This window comes from Amblyomma mixtum, chromosome 5 (genome assembly GCF_055824585.1).
Source record: "Amblyomma mixtum isolate Tamu chromosome 5, ASM5582458v1, whole genome shotgun sequence".
NCBI classification, from domain to species: Eukaryota; Metazoa; Arthropoda; class Arachnida; order Ixodida; family Ixodidae; genus Amblyomma; species Amblyomma mixtum.
Window position 1 is genome coordinate 162,568,148 of NC_143016.1, and position 23,324 is coordinate 162,591,471.

The following is a 23,324-nucleotide window of genomic DNA, read 5'->3' on the forward strand; positions in this document are numbered from 1 at the left end:
CAGGTGCTCTAGTTCCAGGTAGACCAAACAAGCGTCGCCAATATACGATGGAAACGCTGTATGTAATGTCTTGCGTAGTGAAGGACCTGGAGTGCCTAATAAATTCTTGTTGCCAGAAAATTAGTTTAGCTTAGTTTATGGAGTTTAACGTCCCAAAGTAACTAAGGCTATGAGAGAAGCCGTATTGGAGGGCTCCGGAAATTTCGACCACCTGGGGTTCTTTAACGTCCACTGACATCGCACAGTGCACGGGCCTCTAGCATTTCTCCTCCATCGAAATTCAACCGCCGCGGCCGGGATCGAAACCTTGTCTTTCGGGTCAGCAGCCGAGCACCATAACCACTCAGCCACCGCGGCGGCTGTTGCCAGAAAGGTGCTGCAAGCCTGGGCTCGACCAAAAATTGAAAGCCGATGCGGTACAATCGACTGAGCATAACGCTCAACGGCCGGAACTCGCCTCTCCAGTAATGCGCACTTGATTTCTAGGCATGAAGTGGAGCACCAAGATATTTAGGGAGGCACACAAGACCATTCTATTCCAGCTTACAGGGGCGGAGTTGTGCCTCATGAACCGAACCATGGGCAAGAACTTTTAGAGCGATTCATTTGAGCACCAGAAACGACGCCAAATCAATCTATAGTGGACAACACATCATCAATGCTGGGCTTGTCAATGCAGAAAAATGCAATATCGTCAGCATATGCCAACAATTTCACTTCATTACCCAAAACAGAGAACCCATGGATGTTACTGTTACGCAAAACACTCATGCAAAGCGGTTCCAGGTAAAGAGCAAAAAGCAGAGGAGACATCGGACAGCCTTGCTTCATGGAAGAGCGGATTGGCACAGGGTTCGAGAGCTGGCCATTAATGATTAATCGTGTTGCAGAGTTGTTGTAGCAAAGTGGCACCCCCTTATGTACAGTAGAACCCACGTTTTCTAGCTCTAGAAGGGAAAACAGAAATGAATGGCGAACGCGGTCAAATACTTTCGCAAGGTCGATCTGAAGCAGTGCAAGCTGCTCATGACAGCTGGAGGAACAAGAATTGTACGCGCAGTGTGAACATTACTTTGAATGGAGCGGCCTCTCAAACCGCACGTCTGGTGAGATCCGATGAGTACCGCCGTTGCGAATTTCAGGCGATTGGACAAGACTTTAGCATTACTTTAGATTTGACCAGACTTCCTTCCAACGCATACGTAGCTCTCCTTGTCTAGGACGCTGGAGAGTGTTTCCAGAAAGGCGTCGAATCAGACGGATGCCTCCCAAACGCCGTCCAGTGTCTCCAGCATTTAAGATGCACAAACAATTGTGTACTTAATTAACATCTTAACCACATATCAGTGACACAAGCAGCAACACCGCGCTAAAGGCTTTCGCCTCACCGCACTCTAGGTAAAAAAAGTGCTCCCCCCCTGAATTTCTTGGAAACGTATTGGCAATTTCCGGTCCTACAAAATACCAGAGTGAGACTATCCATTTCGAATATTGGGCCAATTACTTGTCCTGCTTGGGAAGGTTCTCAAAGGCCTCGCCTTTGGGCTCCAAAGGTTTCGGAAGGGTGCCTTCGTTTCCAAAGCCCTTAGCGGCAAAGGTGCAATATTTGTGCAGTGCATTCATAACTGCATTCTTTACACCTTTGAACAGAAGCACCTGACTCTCAAAGGCCTTTGCGGTGCCCGTTTGGCAGGGGTATACGACTGAAATTTCGCTGATTGTTTCCTTGAGCTCCCGATGCCTAAAATAGTCACCTGGGGCCGTATTACGGAACTGTCAAATCAAAAACTTGTCAAAAACGCGTCAAAAACTCGTCAAAAAGCCCCGCCGTAGCCGCGCTCCTATTGGTCGGCCGTGGCCGGCGGCCATGTTGCTTTCTTGCGTCATGGGTGGCTGGCGTTTACGTCACGGACATGACAGAAGTGGTGACGTTGCACACCTAATTATGCAGGCGCATTTTCTCGTTTTTTTTTTGACGGCTTCGAGGCGGTCAAAATTGGACCGTTCCGTTTTTGACAGAAAATGGCGGCGGCGGCAGCGGCGTCGTATGTGGCTGAGACGGCTGCGCCGCCGCGAGCAACGGCGAAGGAGGGTGCACGAAGACGCGTTTGACTTGCCGGACGAGCTGTTCCGACGCCTTTTTCGACTGGAGAGGCAGACTGCGGTGTGGCTATGCGACGAACTCGCCGATGAATTTGGAGGTTTGCGTGCGAATGCGCTGTCGGTGCAGCGGCGGGTGCTGTGTGCACAGCGGTTATTTGCGACCGGCGGCTTTCATGCAAGCTTCGGCAGCCGACGACACCTCTGTGCCACAGCTACATACAAATAAAACACGCTTATGCTGGCAAAGAACTTTATTTTCCCCTGCAAATCGCACTTCGTGGCCGTCTTCTGTTTACCGGTCGAGGAAAAAGAAACAGACGACCACACATCACATACAACGCTTCACGCTTTGACACTTTTGTCATCGATCGTAAAAGCCGAACAACACAGACCTTAACAAGCTGACTTCGTCGATTTTTCCGCACTTAGATCAACCGCACAGTACCTTGATTTTCGACGCCGCGTAAGAAAACAGTATCAAGGCGTGGAACAGCTGTTTCCGTGCAAAGCGGCTTGTTGACGTTTTACCGCCGTCTGCGCACCCCCGCGGCAGCAAAAGTTACCCACCAGGAAGTTTAATAGCCTAACTTTTTGCGCTTCTTGTTTTTATTTATATTTTTTAGCTTTAAACATCATTTTTTTGGCAAAATAAAATAATAATTATTTTTATCGCTGTGCATTTCTTTACTCTTTTAGCAAAAATTTAGCAGACGGTCCCTCGTCGTGCAGGCAAATGCTTCGGGGCGCCGCTCTGCTGTAATTGGCTGATTCCTCGTTGCGTCAATTTTGCGTCAGGCGTCGACGTCACATCTTTTCGTCATTTTGACGTCACTGTCAATAACTTTTGACAGATTTTTGACAAAGTTCCGTAATACGGGCCCTGTACTGGCAACTGCCGATGCACTGATAAATTGCCCTCTGCTGCTGAGGCTATTATCTGGACGACCTTGAGCTCACGAGATTTGCGACGCCCACAAAGAGGTTGTCCAAGTTTTGTTTGTTTGTTCCAGCGGCAAGATCATCTCCGCGCACGGGAGACGACACCACTGCCCGTTTCAGACGTATTTCTCAGGGTACGCACCATGATGGCTGCCCCGGCCACGGTTCCCACGAGGACCGGGTGCGGGCTCTGCAGTGCCAGCACCAGGATGTACGCAGCGCAGCCCAGTCCGCCACCGGTGAGCAGCCCCAGGCCAGCGAGGTTGCTCAGAGGGACCACGGCAGCCACGGCGCACGACACCGGGTTCGCGACCACAGCCAGGTTAGTGGCCAGGTGGTAGGCAACCTGGCCGTAGGGGAGGCTCGAGTAGGTCTGCAGAAGAGCGCAGGGACTTTCTGTCATGCTGTCTTCTCTATATCTGAAGACTTAATTTTTAGTCTGACAAACGAAAGGTTCGTTTGGTTTTATAGGTTTTAACGTCCCAAAGCGACTCAGGCTGTGAGTGAAGCCGCAGTGAAAGGCTCCGGAAATTTCGACCACCTGGGGTTCTTTAACGTGCACTGACATCGCACAGTACATGGGCCTCTAGAATTTCGCCTCCATAGAAAATCAACCGCCGCGGCCAGGATCGAACCCGCGTCTTTTGGGTCAGCAGCCGAGCACCATAACCACTGAGCCACCGCGGCGGCCTCGAACGAAAGGATACCAAAACGAAAGGCAAAAATCATGTTTGACAGAGGCTTCTGTATCGAATAATTCTAATACACAAGCTATCCAATATTAGGCTTCGATAATTTAACGAAAAAATGCTTAGTAGTTCACGACGGCCATCCTTGTTTTTCAGTTATGCGGCCAAGCGGACTTAAATAGGTACGGCACTTTGTACGTATGTTTACACTGAGAGAATAGAGACGGTCGTATTCCAGGATTATATGATTTTGTAGAATTGTCGTAGCACGCCTGTGTTTGGAAATACTCGAATCCAAATTTACAACTTTGTCAGCTTAATGACTATGGTAAGGCGGTGGCGATCGACACAAAGCGCTCTTTTTTTATTTTATTTGCTACACGAGAATGAAAAAGCAACGGTAATGGTTTTTCATTGAAGCTCTACTTTACAGGAAAAGTAAACGCTATGTGCGGAAGCTGCGTCCCACCTAGAAGAATTTTGCGCCTTCCTCCCTGCGTGGCACGCGTGGTGACGTACTGAGCTAAACAACAGGAGTAATTTTTCGGAACGCCGGCGTGATACGACTGCCTTTAATTTTTCATTAAAAACAAACATACTAATGGCAGTGATACAAGGGTTATGTGTTTAATTTCAGTACATTGAGAGGTTTATGGCGACAATTTCCTACTCTATGCCTCGTCGCATTATGTACAACAACTGTTTTCAGGTGCTGCTTGATTTTAAACACCGCAAAAGACAAATTTTCCATATCCTGCACAATACGGATAAAATTTAAGAATGCCGAAGCATCTGCTAGCAGAAAAGACGCAATGTAAAATTATTATAATAGACACCGCTGAAAAAATTATTACATCGCCTCACTTGCACAAGTAAAAAACAAATAAATTATATGGTCCGAAGAACTCGACTATATGTTAAAACAATTCAATATCTTCTGTGCATGAAGGGCATTCATCTAGGTACGTAGACTTTCTTTCGGAGTTCCGAATTCCGAAATTTCTGCAGCACAGATGCCTTATTCACTAGGGTAATTTTATCTGCCCAAGCTGGAACACGGAATTGTGTTCAATATATATCATATATATCTTGTAGTGATAAGGCAAGTATATCTAATCACTACAAACATCCTTCAGGCCCGAAATATGAAAAGTTGAAATTGAACTCGAACTATCCATGTTTGGGCGTGTTGGCCTAGCCCGACGATAGCGGAGTGGTTTTGTTCGCGAACCTGTACGGCGAGGAGGACACCGTTTGCGAGGCAAGCGATGACAACCTGCAGAAGGAGAGCGAACCACCACTGCCACCGCTGGAGGCGGCGGTCCTGCCAGTGGTCGTTCAGCAACGACTCCTCTGCCGCGGCGTCATCAAGCGATCCCTGGCTGGGACCGCCATTGTCGCCCTGAGCTGGCGCTGCCGCTTGCTGTTCATCGGGTACGTAGCCGTCGTTCTCAGCGGCGCCGTACTGCCCATCGGTTCCGTCTGGGACCTGCGACGAAGAGCATGCGAAGGTCTTCTGTGTAGTTGCTTCCTGTCGACCGAGCGGAGCCAGGATGGAAAGCTAGAAAACCTTTCTAGACATTCCGTCCTCCTCCGATGCGAAGCAACAACAATGGCTGCACTGCGTCACTTCAAACCCCAACCCCATTCACTCACAGGAAATATCCCGCCCAAATGCATACAAGCGCCTGAAAACCTGGACGAGACCATAAAGGGTGCACTTCCGTGAGCGTCCGCGCCCCCGCTTGCCTCAACAAGCCTGCACAAGGAGATGAACGCGTGAGTTTGTGGCAACAGCATGCAACAGCCCTGGCGCCGTTGTCCTGAGTTATGCACTCTATACAGCCGTCCCGTAATTAGCAGGCATTGTACCTACGTCCAAGTGAAATTTCGCAGTAATATCTTCCTTCTCGCTTCCGCATGAATGCCACCTTTACGGAAGAGCTGGGACTAGCTGTATCGGTTCCTATGGAACTGCGTGCGCTTCCGGACACCCTTAAGTGCATGGGACTAGCTGTATCGGTCCCTGAGGAAATGCCCTCGACTCAGTGTGGGAAGCTCAGCCAGGAAAAGGCGACCAAGTGACGAGGGCGCTAGTCGTTTGATGCCAAGCTTTCGCCGGTCGCAAGCCAGAAATGGGTTGGAGCCAAACGTCCACAAACAAAACAAACTTTACATAGCAAAGAGACGGTACAGAGGAACTCCCAACCACTTGATCGTAAGAACACATACAAAGTGACCCAAAAAACAATGCAACACATGCAAAAGCACATTAGAGAGAGGCTACAATATAGGAGATATCTTGCACCTAAAGTGGAGTAAAAAACGAGAGGAGCTAACAAAACAGAACACAATTACTTCACCAGGCACTGCGACACTCTGGTCACCCGAGGATCACGATGGGCCGGGCGGCAGCGGTGTTCTCTAGGAGCCATGCGGGCGCACTTCTCCGAAGCTGCACCTACGGCACCTGCTGGCTGACGGCGCTGAACGACCTTCACGTGTAGGGCGCGCCGCGACTGTTCGTTTCTTCGGGTCAAGGAAGGCGCGCACATACACACGGTATTAACCGCGCATCTGCTATCTCACCCTCTTGCCGGGCGCCATTGGTTAGGCGTAGAGGAAGCTTCTAGAAAGCTCCAGTCGCGTCTCTCTGAACCAGCGCCGCCGTACGCGAGTGAAGTCATCACTCGACACAATCGAGGGCACGCGCTGTCCGTCGGTAGCTGGGTTTTGTTTCTTCAATCTGCTTGAATTGTCTACGGTGCGTGCGGGCAAGATTCCATACGCGCCTTGACGGCTTTCCAAATGTGCGCCGAATTTTGTCACAACGGGTTAGATCTTAGCACCGGAAACAGCCCGCAATACAGTAGCTGAATTGACGCACCGTCACACCTGAAGCACTGCCTTGACTTTTAATGGTTTCCCTTTAAGGAAATTCGATGTGGTTTGTCCATGGCAGTATATATTATCACAGAACATTGACTTAAATAAAGAGGCGGACGTGAATTTACAAACTTTCTCACCAGAAAGGAAACTTTTTGTCTTTTTTTGATGAATGGGTTACAGTTACAGAAACCGCCCATACCTCGGAGTTGGTCAATCCACGGAGTGTTTTTTGTGCCGACAATCTTTAAAATTTGTTCAGTAGTAAAAAGCCGGTTAGTGTACGGCTACACAGTGGGGTAATTTCATTGGTTAGCCACGGAGTGTTGTCTGTGTGGACAATCTGCAAAAATCGTTCCATATTAAAAATTCCGTTAGTGCACGGCTAGTCAGTGGCTAATTTCGCAGATTTAGCAGGCGGCAAAGAACTACAGGCTTGTCGTCGCGTCAATTGCTGGCGACGCCCATTGAGCAAAGACGACGGGCCAGCAGTTTTTCAAAACAGCCACGCCTAAATTTCAGGCCCGTCCTCTTGAATCAACACTGTAAAGGGTAGTTCTGGCGCGCTAAATATGCACTGTTCCCAAAAAACTCCGCAGCCTTTTTCTGCGCCTGAATATCAAGCAGCAGGCGAATGTTTTAGCTTCCTCTGTCTTCGTGCTACAAGTTCCCGAAAGACGCGCACCTGGTAGGCTTCTGTTTCATCAAGGCATAAAATTAAGATTGGTGCGGGCACGTAAAAAATGTTCCGGCGCTAAGTAGCGATCGAATGTCGAGCGTACATAGACATATCGCAGGTAGCCGGTTCGAATCTCTGCCGTGAGCTATACTGTAACTTAACTGCTTACGCTACACGAAACGCAAATTCGTACGCCGCCACCCCGAGCACTCTGCGACAAACGGTTCAGCCGCATTGTTCATATGAAGATTCGCAATGACGTGTGTTTTGGAGTACATAGGTCGCCGGCACGAATACCTACTGCGAGCTATGCTCTTACTTAAAGCAGTAAGTTTATGCTTTATGAAACGCTGAACCGCATGAAACCACCCGGAACATTTCGTGGCAAACGGTGGGCCCACAAATATTACACTAATATTGACACTAAACGACCCGACTTTGACGGCTGCAAGACAGGGACACATACGAGGTCTGTTAGAAAAGTATCCGACCTTTGGCCGAAGAAAAAAAAAATGGCACAACTGGAGCGTTGGAAACCAAATTACCTTGAAAGTAGTCTACTTGGGACTGCACACACCTCTCCCAGATGTGCTGCCACTGTTGGAAGTATTCAGAAAACACCTTTTTCGGAATGGAGTTTAGCTCAGCTGTCGTTGCAGCCATAATGTCATCTCTTGTCTGGAATCGCGCTCCTTTCAATGGCCTCTTGATTTTGGGAAACAACCAGAAGTCGCAGGGGGCCATATCAGGAGAGTAAGGAGCCGGTTGAACTACAGTAGTCTGGTTTTTCGCCAAAAAAGTTCGAATCAAGTGCGAAGAATGTTCAGGAGCAATGTCGTGATGGATACGCCAATTTACTGTTGACCACAACTCCGGTCTCTTGAGCCGCACAGCATCACGTAGGCGACCGAGGACATCCCTGTTCTACTCTTTGGTCATTGTTTGACCCTGGGGAGTGCGTACTCGTGGTGTGCCACGCAGCGAGAGTCCAAGAAAGCAGTCAGCATCACTTTGACGTTGCTGAGCATTCGGCAGGCCTTCTTTGGTCTTGGGGACGTGGAATGCTTCTACTGTGACGAGTGGATTTTGGTTTCCGGGTCGTACCCGTACACCCAAGTCTCCTCACCAGTGATTATGGTGTTGATGAAGTCGGGGTCACTGTTTGTGGAATCCAGCGTGTCCTGTGAGACTTCAACCCAAAGCTGCTTTTGCTCCACCGTCAGCAGCTTCGGCGCGAATTTCGCCGCAACTCTCTTCATGGCCAAATCTTCAGTGATAATGGAATATGCACAAAAACTACTGATGTTCACCTCTTCCGCAATTTCTCGGATAGTCACACGACGGTCCCGCATCACCAGAGCGTTCACTTCGGCAATGACCTGGCCATTTCGGCATGTTGATGGCCGACCGGAGCGTGGCTCGCTCTCCACCGATGTGCGGCCATCTTTAAACCAGTTGTACTATTGCTTAATTTTTGTGCTGCTCTATGCATCATCACCGAAAACCGTCTGAATATTCCGAATGGTTTCCACTTGGCTGTCGCCCCGTTTCTGGAAATATTTGATGCATTAGCGCTGCTCCTGTCGCACCTCCATTTTGCTTGCTCTAAAAAACCGACGAGTGCACTGTGCACTACCTCACTCAAACGCTGCCTCCCAGCGACTGACGCTATCGGCAGGCGGGAAAAAATTCGTGCATGCGCACGACGGTTTAAGGTCTGCTGGTGCAAGCGCGCTTGTTTCATATCCATCAGGTGTTCGCAAAAAAAAAATAAGGTCGGATACTTTTCTAACAGACCTCGTATACCGTATCTACATGCTTTAGCTTCGAATTTTGGTGCTCCAGCATCACGCTGCCAGCTTTTAATAATTCCATTATGTAACTACCTCGATTACCGTGACAGCCACTGGGTTACGATAGCTGAGACCCGAAACTCGAGGAGCAATGCTTAACGCTCTAAAAATGTCAGCAGTGCGCCCCATCACACCCACGCGTTGAGACTGGCGCTGAGTGAGGAACGAAGGATCCCAAAATCTCTGGAGAGAACCCCGCTCAGTATTTCAATGCGGCTCAGTAGTTAACGTGCTAAGCATTGATGTCTAGGCGACGGAGTGTTGCATTAGTGCAGGAAGATAGTTAAAAGGATGCGCTAAACGCTAAAGTACGCCCTCAGTGGCACAGGGAACAGTTATTCGTAGAAAAAATACAAAACAAAATTCAGAAGCACGCATTCTGAGCAGTGTGAAAAAGTGAACACGCTTCAAAGAGCTTGCCTTGCCTTCACTCCTTAGGCATACAGTTGATTCTTTATTGAAACAGACAGCGTGTATAAGTGACGAACAGAAGAGCACTCATTCCCAACAGCGGAAAATTTTAATGTCTTAAGTGCGTTCGTCTTGGTTTTTGAGCAAAGGAAATTACAAAGTAACTTGTCGCTTCTGGATGGGCAGCTCAACCGTACCTTGAGGGAAGTGAGGAAGGTGACATGGAAAGAAGAGAGCAAAATGTGCCCAAGAGGATGCGACATCTCTGAAGTGCACTGGCACTGGCCAGCCCAGGGAAAAAAAACAAACATGTTTCTTTTTTATTTATTTTTGACGAAAAGACACGGCGCAGTATTTACCTCACATCCCATTGGGCACCGGAACCACGCCGTAACGAAAGGGAGGAAGATGGGTGAGGAAAAAAAAGAAAGAGGGGCCGCAGTGGAGGGCTCCAGAGTAATTTCGAAACATCACAGCCCGCAGCCACCGCAGTCGTCTCGGAATCCTTAGCGTACAATTGATGAAATCAGTGGAGAGGCCACCGAATAAGTTAGGCATAGCAAGAGTATTGGTAATTAGCTCTTTTAATGCAAGACCCCTACTTGGTCACACAGGCATGTTGCAATATTCCTGCTGGCAGTCTACTACTAAATAAAGCAAAATTTATATCCCCTGCCACTGGTGGGTTTTTTTCGAGGGTTCTTCGTAGTGGTGCGAATGTTGGCACCTTGAATAACAATTGCCACGGCGCCTATATTCGCGTCAAGAAAGTTTGTGCATGCATGAACATTCGCAGTTTCGATGTGAATAGTGCGCAGTCCGGAGAGAAGGTTTGCCAACGTACCAGGGTATCAAAAAGAACCCACAAAATTGTTAAAAGTATTCTTTTCGTGTTACAAAGAACGCACTGCATTATACTGCCGCACCGGAGAGATGACGGTATTCTCAGCTCCGAGCAACATATCGGTTCGTATAAGGCTCATCCACGAAAGATTGCGGCAACGCAACTTTTTTTAAGCAGTGAGCCATTTACCTTTTCCTGAAAACTTGCTGTAAAGCAACATGCAGAAACTTCCTCGCCAACCTTCGATAGGTGCTAGTGCCAAATTATAACGGTCATCTGACATAGCCGTAAGTGCGGGAGGACCAACCCCAAGGTGGTTGCGGGCAAGTGTGTAGGCCAGCGGTCCCACGTTGGCGATCTGAATGACGACGACAATGACCGAACCAAGGTTCCATCCCTCCGGCAGCGCAGGCACGAGCAGCGGCATCTGGACCCACAGGCCGTTCACGGTAACCCACGCGCTTACGCCGAACATGAGCGAGCAGGCCGATATCAACGCCCGAGGCCAGCCCATGGGCATCCGAGACGGTAACGACGTCAGGCTGCCGCCACTGAAGGCAGGAACGCTGCCTGCTGCTTGCTCCTCCATGGCGCGCACTGGTTGCAGGTCTGAGTTCGGACTTGGCCGGCTGTTCACGTGCCCTCCTCTGTCACTGCGTGGACGGGAGAAAGACACAACAGACATATGTAGAACGCGGACAGCTTCTGCAGGCCGACCCAGGAAGAAGTGGCCGCTTTACGTCACGCTCAGCACGCTGGGCCGTCGCGAACAGAACGGCGCTCGGCACCTACTCGGGCCCGCCGCCATGGCTCAATGGCTAAGGGCAATAAAGAAAAAAAAAATGGCTCGATGGCTAAGGCGCTCGTCTACTGAGCCGGACGTACCCGGGTTCGAACCCGACCACAGCGGCTGCGTTTGGATGGAGGTGAAACGCGAAAGGCGCCCGTGTGCTGTGCGATGTTAGTGCGCGTTAAAGATCCCCAGGTGGTCGAACGGGCTCATGTTACAGCGCGGCCTCCTTGTATAACTTGTGGAGGGATCAAACGCAAGAATAATAACTGCATTCTCATTGATAATGACGTTGTGTATTAGATAAATCTACTCACTCTCTTCACAAGTGAAATATGTATTTTTTTTAAATAAAAGAATGCATATTCGTATGTCTTAAAAATCGTGGCAGACTTAACTGATACCAATGCTTCAATGTTTTATTTATTTATTTCTTTCATTACCCTCAGGGCCAGAGGGTATTACAGAGGGCAGTGGGTTACACACGAAAGTGAAACAAAAAGTACAGCTGTAAATGCACACAAAAATTTGACATAAATGAAGCTCACAAAAAAAAAAGAAACAAACAGGTTACGTCAAAACATTTAACAAATTAACAGCGCATATCGCAGAATAAAAACAACAAAAAACAACAGCATACAAGAAAAACAAAAACGACAAGAGAAATAACGTTCTAAAGGCAGTAACATGCGCGCATATAGAACAACTTAAACAACCGTAAAAAAAATAAAATGACAGTGTTAAGGATTCCCGAGTTGATGACAGCAGCAGGCTAGTTAAAGCAGATTTAAAAGTAGAATTATCAGAATTTTGACCATAGATCCGGGAAGGTGATTCCAGCTTACTGACGTACATGGGATGAATGAATTGTGATAATGGTTAGTTTGGCATGAAGGAATACCAACCTTATGACGATAGTCAATGCGGTGTGAAATGTAACATGGTGGTAACATCATTTATTCTTAAGAATGAAATTGTCATAATGAATTTTATGGAAAAAGCAAAGACAATTTTCCTAAGTGGTGACAGCAAGGGTAGTGCTAGCTTGTTTTCATAATCGTGACGCTGGAGTGGCGATGATGATTTGAAAGAATGAAACAAGCCGCCGGTTCTGGACGGATTCCAGTTGATAGATGACAGTCTCTTGACTGAGGTCCCAAACAGATGCAGCATATTCCAGTTTAGTACGAACTAACGATTTAAAAAGAAGTAATTTCACAGAACTAGAAGCAAGATAAAAATTGCGGCGTAAGTAGCCCAGCATGCGATTAGCGTTGTTGGTTATATAATCTACATGCGTGTTCCAAGAGAGATTAGAAGAAATAAATACGCCTAGATATTTGTAACAAGACACAGATTCGATGCTACTATTATTAAGATGATACGAGGGCAGTGAAGTATTACAACGAGAAACACGCATGTTCTTGCATTTCTCAGGGCTTAGTTACATGTTCCGAGTGTTATTTTCATGTTGCATGTTCCAGGTGTTTTTTGCTAAGTAAAGAAAATATCACGCGAAGTCGACAACTATATCAGTCCGAAACCAACAAAGCAGTGCATGCAACTGATATGAAAAACGTAAAGACAATGAAATGAGCAAGTAGAGGAGAAATATTTTAATGAATCTTTGTCGTTCAAGATTCTTTACATTTTTGTACGTATGCAACGGCCAGCGAAAAATCTCAACGACGCTGTCCTTCGTTCCAGTGTACTGGGTAGCAGCAGCTGTCATCGATCATGTATTGCTAGTAATTGCACCGAAATTTTAGTCGCAACAGTGAGCACATGAACAAACGAGGAGTTCTGCAAAATATGAATTAGAAGTACGAAGATAAAATGGAGTATTAGAATTGCGAAGATACAACTTGACAACTTCAAATTTTGAATAAGACCACCTTGGCGCAAATAATTTCAGAAGGTCAAAAAAGACGAGGAAATTGTGAAGTTATTTGCGCCAATGTGGTTTTATTCCAAATTTCAAGATGATAAACCAACTAGCCCTGCAACATGCCTGACTGAACAACTTGACAAAGGACAAAAAAGTGTGGCTGGAAACAAAGTCACTATATGTATACACATAACCTCACAACAAGATATTTAAATACCCTTATGCCTCCATTACACCTACGTGTCTAAGCAAAAGTCACTCCATATAATGCGTCAAACAAGGCAAATAAATATCTTGCGCAATCACAGATAGTAAACTTTACACACGTAAAGACAGACGATCCAGGCAAGAATAAAGCTATGATAGCAGAAGTTGCGATGTGTACTTGGGCCATGTTGCGGTCGGTGACAGTTCGAAAAAATTTCGAGAGGGGGGGGGGGGGGGCTACGGCCCCATAAGCCCCCCTGGCTACACCCCTGGTAGTGATGCCGAAACGCGGACACACTTGCTAACATTCCTTGGTCACGGCAGTATCCTTAAAGGCTTTCTCTTAAAACAATTCGTATAGGTTCCCGGACCCCAGGGAATAGAAAGGAGCGAGACTGTACGCACACCTCCCGAGCGTCTTTCTCCCGGAGTTCCGCTGAATTCCCAGATTCTGTCGGGACTCCTGTACCGAATCCCCTCACGACTTATGCGGACTTCATAAGATACGTGCTCCTCAGTAGGCAGGTGTTCCGACAGTCCGCCAAGGTTCTGGATAGAACTAAGGAACGACACCTCAGATCGCTGCAAACGGGGTCATTTCTAAGCTCCGCGATTTTAAAACGCAAAGTCTCGAGTTTTTCGGGGTACTCTAATTTCTGTGACGTGGGCAGACGCATATCATATTGTATGGGCCTTCCAGAAAAGTCCGGGAATAGAGAGAATAAATCAGCCAACGAGAGAGGGCTGCGAGGCGAACCTGTCCGACTGCTTGGACCTGGAGTCCCAGAGGGCTCCGGTTCAAAGAGCGCGGGCAGCGACTACTGTCAATGGTGTCCCGGAATAAGGACTACCGCTCAGGCGAGGGAGTGGTGAAACCCTCCATTCCGCCCTAAAACCCACCCCAGTTCATCCAATAAAATTTTTACCACCACCACCACTCGGTAGCTAGTGGCTCCTGAGTAACGCCCGTTTCACTCTATCCACAAACACGTGCGAATGTGAAACCTTGTTCCGCAGATCAGCAAAAGGAAACTGTTGCTGGCTGTCGACATATAAAGAATTAGTTGATAAGTTCAGGAAGCTGTCACTCATTCACTAACTGCCTCGCTCCTTCCATCAACTCCCATACGACAGGTCACTTGATCCGATCATGGACGACATGAATATATGGATGGTCTTTTCGTTTTTTTGCCAGATTAACAAAACGCCTACGAAGTACTCCGCGAAGGTTTGCAATCAATACGTCGTCCAACCCAGCTCGATAACACCACGTTTTCTACATGTGTGATGAATCGCGGATTGCTTGAAGCAGTTTGCCACTGTCACTACAATGCCTGTTATGTCAGTGAATGCACAGCTTGAAAGTGCGTCCCGTTATTTACTAAGACGACAGCGTTAAAGGCCGCGTTACGCAGAAAACTCAGCGTTGGCGTTGTGAGCGATAAGTAGGGTAGCAGAGTGTGGCCTATGCAGCCATCCCCGCCGAAGTGACTTAGGTGGGCAACTTAGGTCGCCCAGCTGACCTTTTGCGGTCATTACAGCCTACCCACCGGATTCTGAGCAAACTAGCCATCCTGGCAGGTGGCAGTTAAATTAATGGTTGGTCGCAAGAGGGTGCTCCGTAGAGCAACTTTTGTCGCACAAGACCCACTGGGAGCAGCACCTGCCATTGCAGGGCACTGACACATTCCTTAACCGCTGCAGCATTGCCTGAGCATGGTATGAGGAGTCCCAGGTTTATATCAATATAAAGTTAAGAAGGACCAATTCCTCATATATGGGCGGTAGCTCTTTAAAGCTATCGAGTCATATCCTTAAGGCGGAGTTTAAGCGGCCCCTCTAAATTTTAGGTTACCACCGGCGGATCTCTCCACCTTTCCCTCATTAAAATTCCTTTCTCTCTCTATCTATGACAACCTCTCTCTGTGCATTAAACATCGGCCATGTTATTTAAGAAAATGGAAGCTTGTTAAGCGGATCTGAGTGCGTAACGCTGTGCCTTCCGCATCGTCCTCGTTATTTCAGGATATTGAAGACTTTTTGAGGATCAGAGTGCGTAACAGCAGATACCGGGCCAGGCTTTCATGGGATGATAAGCTTATTGAAATATAGACTTTTCGCAAAAACGCACAGCAATGAAGGCTGCTTGAGAGACAAGTCTATGGGAGACAAGCGTTCGTAGAATTGAAAAGAATAGGAGCTACAGACTCCCATCCACGCTTCCACATTGGAAAATCAGGTACCTGGACAGTTGCAATGTCCATCAGTTTTTCTTCTCTTTAGAGATATCATCCGACGGTATGATTTAAACACAGCCTTTGTTAAACACGATTCACCCAAACCGACGCCGGTGAAAGCTGTCAGTAGCACTTCAGTAGTGACGAAGCATGAATTGACGCGCCTACTTTCCTGGTCTATCAACTCCTACTAGCAGCCATTGCTTGGTGGCCGCTAGCATATGCCGCTTGCCTTTCTCGAGCAAAAATCAGAAGCAATAGTAGAGAGACCGCTTCTGCGTGCCTAGCAGGGTACACACGCGCGCTAAAATAAAAGATCAAAAGAAGAGACTCACAGCCGCGAATAAAGGGGTAGCGTGATTTTGCATGCACATGCAAACGCCATGCAAATGCCTGCGCTGTGCATAGGCTACCTGAGGGCAAAAAAAATACAAAAAGCTTAACACCGTAGCGAACTAACGGGGCGTCTGGAAGCTAAGTATTTTATAAAATCTCTCAACAACAAAAATGGTGCAGTTCGCAGCATACCTGTCGCATGTTTGACAATATTCTTACATAAAGGCTAGGAATTAGGTGCGGCCAAAAACAACAGTCATCTGGCATCAGCAGTAGAGCCTAGCGGTTATAACTTTACTGTACGGCAGTATTTTATGGAAAAAGTAGAATATCGAAAAGAATTAAAAACTACATTGTTGCATAAATATGACTATATTCAATGGTTTTCTAGGCTTTCAATTAGTTTTCGGCGTTGATATCTTGGGCTAATACAAAGGGTGTTCTTCTGGGTTAAATGGCTTCGTCCATAAAATCAGTTAATGTCGGTCTCTAATTAAGTAGCACATAGGATTCGGAGCGTTTATATTCTCAAGCTTCCAGCAACAGTGTTCTAATCTACACATAAGTAGGACCGCTACTGAAAGCATCAGTAAGCAACCAACTATGAGAGCATAGCGCGGCACTTAAGAATTCGTATCAGTTCCAATTTCGAAACTATGTGGCCGTAGATGGAAGTTGGGGGGGGGGGGGGGGGCACGCTTTTAGATGTTCAAGGCATATAATATCGAAACTATTCGTAGTTGCATTGGATACCGGAAAAACTAGCAAGCAGGTTCCGTGCGCAATGAGCAAAAACGCTCCTGCTTATCTGACGTAAGCCAGAAAGGTTCTGCTTCAACTACTTTTTTTTAATGAGAACTCTATTGCGATAACACGATATATGCACAAACACTGCTTGTACCGATCGCTACAAGGGCTAGTGGCCGGACAAATACAAAAATCACTTGTAGCTCAGACGCCGAGCGCCGAAGATGAACACAATGATGTGCACAAAATCTCTTTTCTTGATGTAAGTAAATGTAATTTGTTGTACTATCGGCCGGAAAAGTCAATGGACCACCCCTCCGGGCAGCGGAGCGTCTGCCGGGGCGCTGTTATCTCGCGCAGCTCGCTTGCAGCTAGAGCGCCCCGAGTGACGACAAATTTCGTCCTCGCTCTCGCGCGGGGGCTTGTCGCGCTTGATAAATATCTAGTGTTCCGTTCAGCTGCACTGCTGTTGACGGTCTCGACGAAGGGGAGCGCGCATCGCCTATTAATCGAACACATCGGGCTGTGGCAGACCATTCGGACAGCCACAGATCGAGCGGCTGAACGGAAGAAGAGAGCCAGTGTTTATTATGTTGTTTATCAAGACCGAGATTCTATGGTTGCACAAGGATGGGAACGATATACATGATTATTATAAAAAAAATGTTCCTCCTACAGTGACCTGAAGCAGATCTTATCGCGTGAAATGCCCGTTTTTGCAGACAAAATGAACGTTACAAGTAGGTTTTATATGTTTGGCCCCAAGAGTCACAGCAGTAATTGATATGTGAATGACGGAAAGAGTAGTATACGGAGCGTAATACATCGTACGCGAAATACTATCTTCCATTAATAAGCATGTGGCATCTGAAAGCTAATTTTTTGGATACGTCGTTTATTTGCTCTTTCTAGTTTAAATGGCAACCAAAACCAACTCCCAAGTACTTGAAAGACGAGACTGGTAAAGAGCTACCTAGAGTAAGTGTAATTAGATTGTCGGTTGTCTTCATCCTAAAGTGAAAAATGACACAGTGTACTTAGTGTTGGCTACATTCAAGGTTAAGCGACTTTCAATGAACCAGGAAGACAGGATTCTCAGTTCACTCATTATTGTTGTTTGAATTACCGGAAGCGATTCACCAGTAACTATTAGGGCGGCGCAATCTGCGTACATTAATAATTGTGAACGGAGGGAGCGCCTATGGACGGTCATTTATATAAAGTGAATACAATATGGGACGCATAAAACAGCCCTCTTCTACACCGCGAGATATATTTTTAATGTCTGACATGCAACAACTTCTAATTGTCCTTTGTTTCCCTGAAGATAAGTAGCTACGAAAGAATTTAAGCGAGCGCACTGCAAGACTATAGCTTTATAATTTCTGCAACAAGGTCCGATGACAGACTCTGCAAAATGCCTTTCAATATCTAGGTAAACAACGACAGCTATGTGATTTTTATGAATGGCGGAATTAAGGGTTTGTGACAATGTTAAAGCAGCTGTGGAAGTTGATCTATTTTCAAAAAACGGTGTTTCTGGGGTGCAATAGCATTATCCTCTTTAAGATATGGTTTAACCTGTTGCGCAATTAGCAGACAAATCGTACACTTGCTGTCGGAGCTACTGTGGTGCAAGAGACAGAACCTCCTCATTTTTTGTGTAGAGGAAAAGTAAACAGTTGCTCACGGGTCCGGAAGCTTCAGGGTAATTCGGTAGGTACGTCATGGGTATTACTTGCAGTCTGTATCAGAATAAAACCTGTATACTGCACTGCCCTGGCTATATTAGGCTCTACTGAGGCCGCCTCTCTGCCAAGTACGACTGTGCGGACGAATGGGACCAGTTTCCACCAACTCGTTGGCGTCTGTTCTCCCACCTATTTTTGCTGACTAAAAGGTGTTCATGCGCAAATCACTGCTGGAAAAAATCCAATAAAGGTTTAATACCAGAGGACTAATACGCGCTATGATTCCTCGGCCGTAGTCATCATGTATAGAGGTGACGGAGGATAAGAAATGTGTGGGGTACTTGAAGCCAAATTGTCCAATATTATCTCAGCTCTTTTGCCCTTTCTCAGAAAACTTGTATAATCAAGTAACGCATAATAATATACACAGTATAATGCGTGCAATGTAATGCCTTATTTCACGAGACACACGAGACACATCATTTATTTTGCGGATGCATTCTTTGCATGAGTTTGAGTGGCCACGGAGGTTACTGTCAAACGTTGTGGAAGCCGCCGTGGTGGCTCAGTGGTTGGGGTTCGGTTTCTGACCCGAACCACAAGGGTTCGATCCCGGCCGCGAAGGTCGCAGTTTGATACAGGCGAAAGGCTAGAGGCCCGGGTGCTCTGTGATGTCAGTGCACGTTAGAGGACCCCAAGTGATCAAAAGTATCCGAATCCCTCAACTACGGCATCCCTATCATAGCCCGAGTCGCTTTGGCATCAAACTGAACGTTGTAAAGTTTAAAGGTAAGGCGTGTTGTGTCGTTCTTAGCGGTTTTCGCCTCGTCAACTCGGCGTCGGAGCCGACAGTAGCGGAACTTCTCTCAGGCGTGGCGCACAAACGTTCAGAAGCGGTAAACAACCGGAGGAGCCTGATATGGATACTTGTTTTTCAAAACGTTCTGAGCCTTATATGCATATCCCGACAGAGAAGCTTCGAAAGAAAACTTCTTGGTGATAATAATACAGTGTGAGATCAGAATAAAGCATTTCTGTAATTTTCAAATTTCAGCAACCAAGTATGTATCCACATTGTGTTGGCAGGTATGATGGTTTTGAATTGAACAGCTGAAATTAGTGAATGCAAACAGCCTGTGAAGATTGCTTATTTACCAGTTTGTCCCATGGCGGGCCAATTTATAGCACAAATTAGACTACTATGTTGGCTGATGAAATATGTTTTATGTATAGAGACACTGGAGAAATCATCCTTTTGAGGCAAGTTGTAGTGCCTCATTATTTTTGTAGTGCTTATTCCAAAAAAAAAAGCACAGTGGTTAAACACTGCATTATTACATTTTTGGTAATCCCATAATAGCTCCTTTCAGGTGTCAATCACTTCTTCCAGGTTTTTGTGGAGGCCATGGCATCGGCATTGAGTGAGCATGGTGATAAAGGATGGACCCCAGACACAAGGCAGGCGAATTCATTCTTTCCAAAAGAACACATTTGCAGGTACGTAAACACGACCAAGGGTACTTGCAAAGCACTTGTTAATGCTCTTTAACTTGTCCAAATTACTTTTTTCACATTTGCTGGATGTTGCGCGGCATTCGCAGGGTCATTGCTGTCACTGGCACGATGCTCAAAGTTGATACCTGTTTTTGAATATGTATTGCCATACCATATTGTAACCTGACGGAAAGCCGAAGAACTAGGCGTGATGGCAGATGGCGATGATATGATTTTAATGGCGGTGGCCCTTGCGCGAGCGCTCCGTGCCGCGCCACTAACCAGTTTGTCGTCTTCTAGTCCATGGAACTACCCGGGGCTACCGAGTGATCGTCCCGATTATGCGAACTTGAACAGTGACGACGACACGAAAGACGTGACGATGGGCAGGACAGGAGGGAGCATGAATTCATGCAAGTTGCTTCGCAGAAGACAAGATCCTCGGACCGTGGCCACAGCAGTCCACTGCCCTCAAAGCCTACAAGGCACTGTTTTGCTTCGTGAGAACGTCTCGCATGAGTGACAAATTTTGACTGTACTTCTCGCCCCTTCTCCCTTTCTCTTTGTCATTCCCTCATCCCTCTTTTCCAGCGCAGGGTAGCCAACCAGACCACCTTTCTGGTTAACGTCCCTGCCTTCCCTTTTCCGTATCTCTTTGTTCTTATCTATCTCTCTTCTCTATGAGGACATGAAATAAGAAGTAAGGATAGGCATAGATAAAGGTGGAGTAGACGCAAATACGTAAAAATCCATTCAGGAAAAGACGAAAGCGCTTAACATAAAATTACAGCATAAATTTGCAGTGCGCGCAACGGTTAAATGAATAAATGAAGGCCAAATAGATATGCAGCATAATACTTCTAAACTGAACGGGTCGATCGCTGCAAGGCAGCTAACGCCGCCGAGCCAGAATATGGCTGCTGCTTCTTCACTTCCCTAGTGTCGTTCCACGACTGATTCGATGACAGCCGTGTGGTACTTAAGGTTTCAGGGCGCCTCCTCGTGAAATCTATACCAGCAACCTCTTAATGCCAGCGGATGAGCCTGGATATGCTGTAGTAACACATATAAGCAACCAGTACGACCTACGAAACGCATCTAGCAGCTCTAAGATGGAACAAACGGAAAAAATACACTTGCGCTGTGCGTATGAAATAAGCAGCGACTGTGAAAGAATTCGGGTGTAAAAATCAATAGTTGTTGAAAATGTTTCTTGAAAAATTGAGTATGAACCCCATGGTTGGAGTTCGTATTTCAGAATTTCATTAGTCGATGCGGCTAGGGTGGTTCTGTTTGCGGGCCATTTCGGTGTCCTCAGAGCCTGCGTTGCTCAGGGCGGCCTCAGAGATCAGCGCTTCTCCGTTTCTGGCGGGCCCATAGCATAAGGTAGAGATCCGCTATTTCTTCACAGTGCCGGCATTCTACCTTGTGAAATTCTGGGTACCCGGTGCGCAGTGATTTAGGGGGTGTGAAAGGCGTTGGTCTGTATCTGTCTCAGTGTAATTTCTTCGTCCTTGCTTAACTGTTTCAAGGATGATGATCCTCAGTAATCTTACTAAAGAAAAAATAAAGTATGAAGTGTTACCATGAGGTTAGTGCCAAGTAAATCCCTTCGTTGACCAGGTCTGTCCAGTTCGCTTTTAAAATGTGAACTGACACGTTTGATCTCTCCGGAACCTTTCCCATCCATTCGTGTTGATGCTTTTCCATTTCGAAAACACGTTACAATACGCTTTCAAAAAAGGACGTCCCATAAAAAGCTTCCTGCCAATCCGTTATCTCGGCCCTTTATCGTACATTGCTCTGTACAGTGACATGCACGCTGGAAATACATCTGCAGTTCCTATGTTCGCGCCCTACATTGTTGTCTCGTGCGTCTATGCAGATAACGCTTCATCACAATCTGGACAGCATAGAAAGAAACGAGTTCCAGCGCTGTGAAGAGGAGAGTGTCGTCTCGCCCATTTATCGTATTTCACTCATTGCAAAGAAAGCAATGGGTTTTCAGCGGTCTTGAAGGAGATTTGCATCTCCCCCTTTATCGTATTTTGCCCCTCACTGGACAAACACCTGCATGCTACAATTGCACCCGCAGTGCCTATGTTCATTCGCTGTATTTTTGTCACGAGTGTCAGTGCAGATAATGCTCAGCCGCAATTGACGTGGCATAGGAAGTAACGGGCTCTTAGCGCCCTTAATGGCAAAGTCCTGAAAATCGCCTATCTTCAGCCCTCGCGAATATCACGCGATATCGCATGAAAATTAAGTGGGCCTAAAGCATTTGCGGTACCGTACTGCAGTTCTGTCTCTTTACTACATTTATCACTCTATGGCTGCAATGTTTTTATTACAAGCATGTATTCGGGACGAGTTCCTGAAAATAACGTCCTCGGAAAAACTTCCTCATTTTTGATGTAGGAAAAAATGTCCACAAGCGTGTGCCACCAAAAGCACCGTAATCCCTTTTAATTTCGGCATCCAAATTGCATGCAGCAGAGGGTAACGGGAGCGGGGAACGGGGGGGGGGGGGGGGGGGGGGTTGATCCCCAATCTTGCCGAGTGCCTTCCGGTTTTTTATTGGGTGCAAGCTTTCTCTTGGCGTGGTGCTCAGCTTACCTTATGTTACGTGCAGTATCGGCATACAATGCGCTCTATACTGCTAAACTCAATACTTGTCCCCGCTGGTGCTCTGCTAAACGGAATGGCTGCAGAGGGGTTTTAATTGTCGATCATTCCTCAAGAGGCTAATAATAATAATACTTTATTCACCAGTATCTTTAACATTTCCAGTCCGCTTAAGCTACCAAAGCAATGCCAGAAGGTGCGCGATAAATACTAGACTGTTTTTATACAACACATGCTTCCGGCACCTAGAGGAAAGTAAACAAGAACACCCCCCCCCCCCCCCCCCCCCCCCCCCCCACCTATTCCCCTGCGATGTGGAGCCTCGACACAGGACCAGCTGTCATGCAGCATTGTACGCTACAGCGATTTCACCCATCCGCATGAAAGTGATCAAACAAAGAATAAATGCCCGGCGTTCATCGCCCGGATGGCGCTGTGTCAAACGTGATGGCTATCATTGTGCACCCTGCGGGCTCCCGAACTGAGCGGCGATTAGTCACAATTACTCTCCAAATTTTTAGAAGATACTGAATTTATAGATCGGTGGTATAACCGCAATTATTTTAATCTATGGCTCAGGCTGAGAAATTACCGGAAGCCCACCGTAGGCCTAATGCTGTCTGCACACTGACAGCACCAACACACCCACCAACCCACCCACTCACCGCGAGGCGTCCGTAAAAATATTACGGCAAAGGAAAGGGAGTGGCCGAGGGCAACTACGTCTCTGGATAGCACAGCGCTTCAGCGAAGTCATTGGCGAAACTGCTTTGTGACGTGTCTTTTGTCAGCATGACCTACACTACATGACCATAGTGTGACCTGGTACTGCAAAGCACTGCATGTTTCCAGCCATTCTGAAATTTAAGTAAGAGTCCAATAATGAAAACATTTTTTTTTTGTTT

The 23,324-nt window shown here is 46.9% G+C and overlaps 1 protein-coding gene across 1 annotated transcript in view; it reads right to left on the reverse strand.

Moving 5' to 3' along the window:
- The window catches only part of LOC149344353 (solute carrier family 52, riboflavin transporter, member 3-like), a 48,402-nt gene that overhangs the window by 19,535 nt on the left and 5,543 nt on the right, over positions 1 to 23,324 (reverse strand). Inside the window, exons 2-5 of the mRNA XM_089547221.1 lie at positions 10,594 to 11,057; positions 5,414 to 5,490; positions 4,963 to 5,262; positions 3,185 to 3,415 (exon numbers count right to left, since the gene is read on the reverse strand). Of these exons, the coding sequence (XP_089403347.1) occupies positions 3,185 to 3,415; positions 4,963 to 5,262; positions 5,414 to 5,490; positions 10,594 to 11,057 (1,072 nt within the window). The remainder of the gene's footprint in view (positions 1 to 3,184; positions 3,416 to 4,962; positions 5,263 to 5,413; positions 5,491 to 10,593; positions 11,058 to 23,324) is intronic.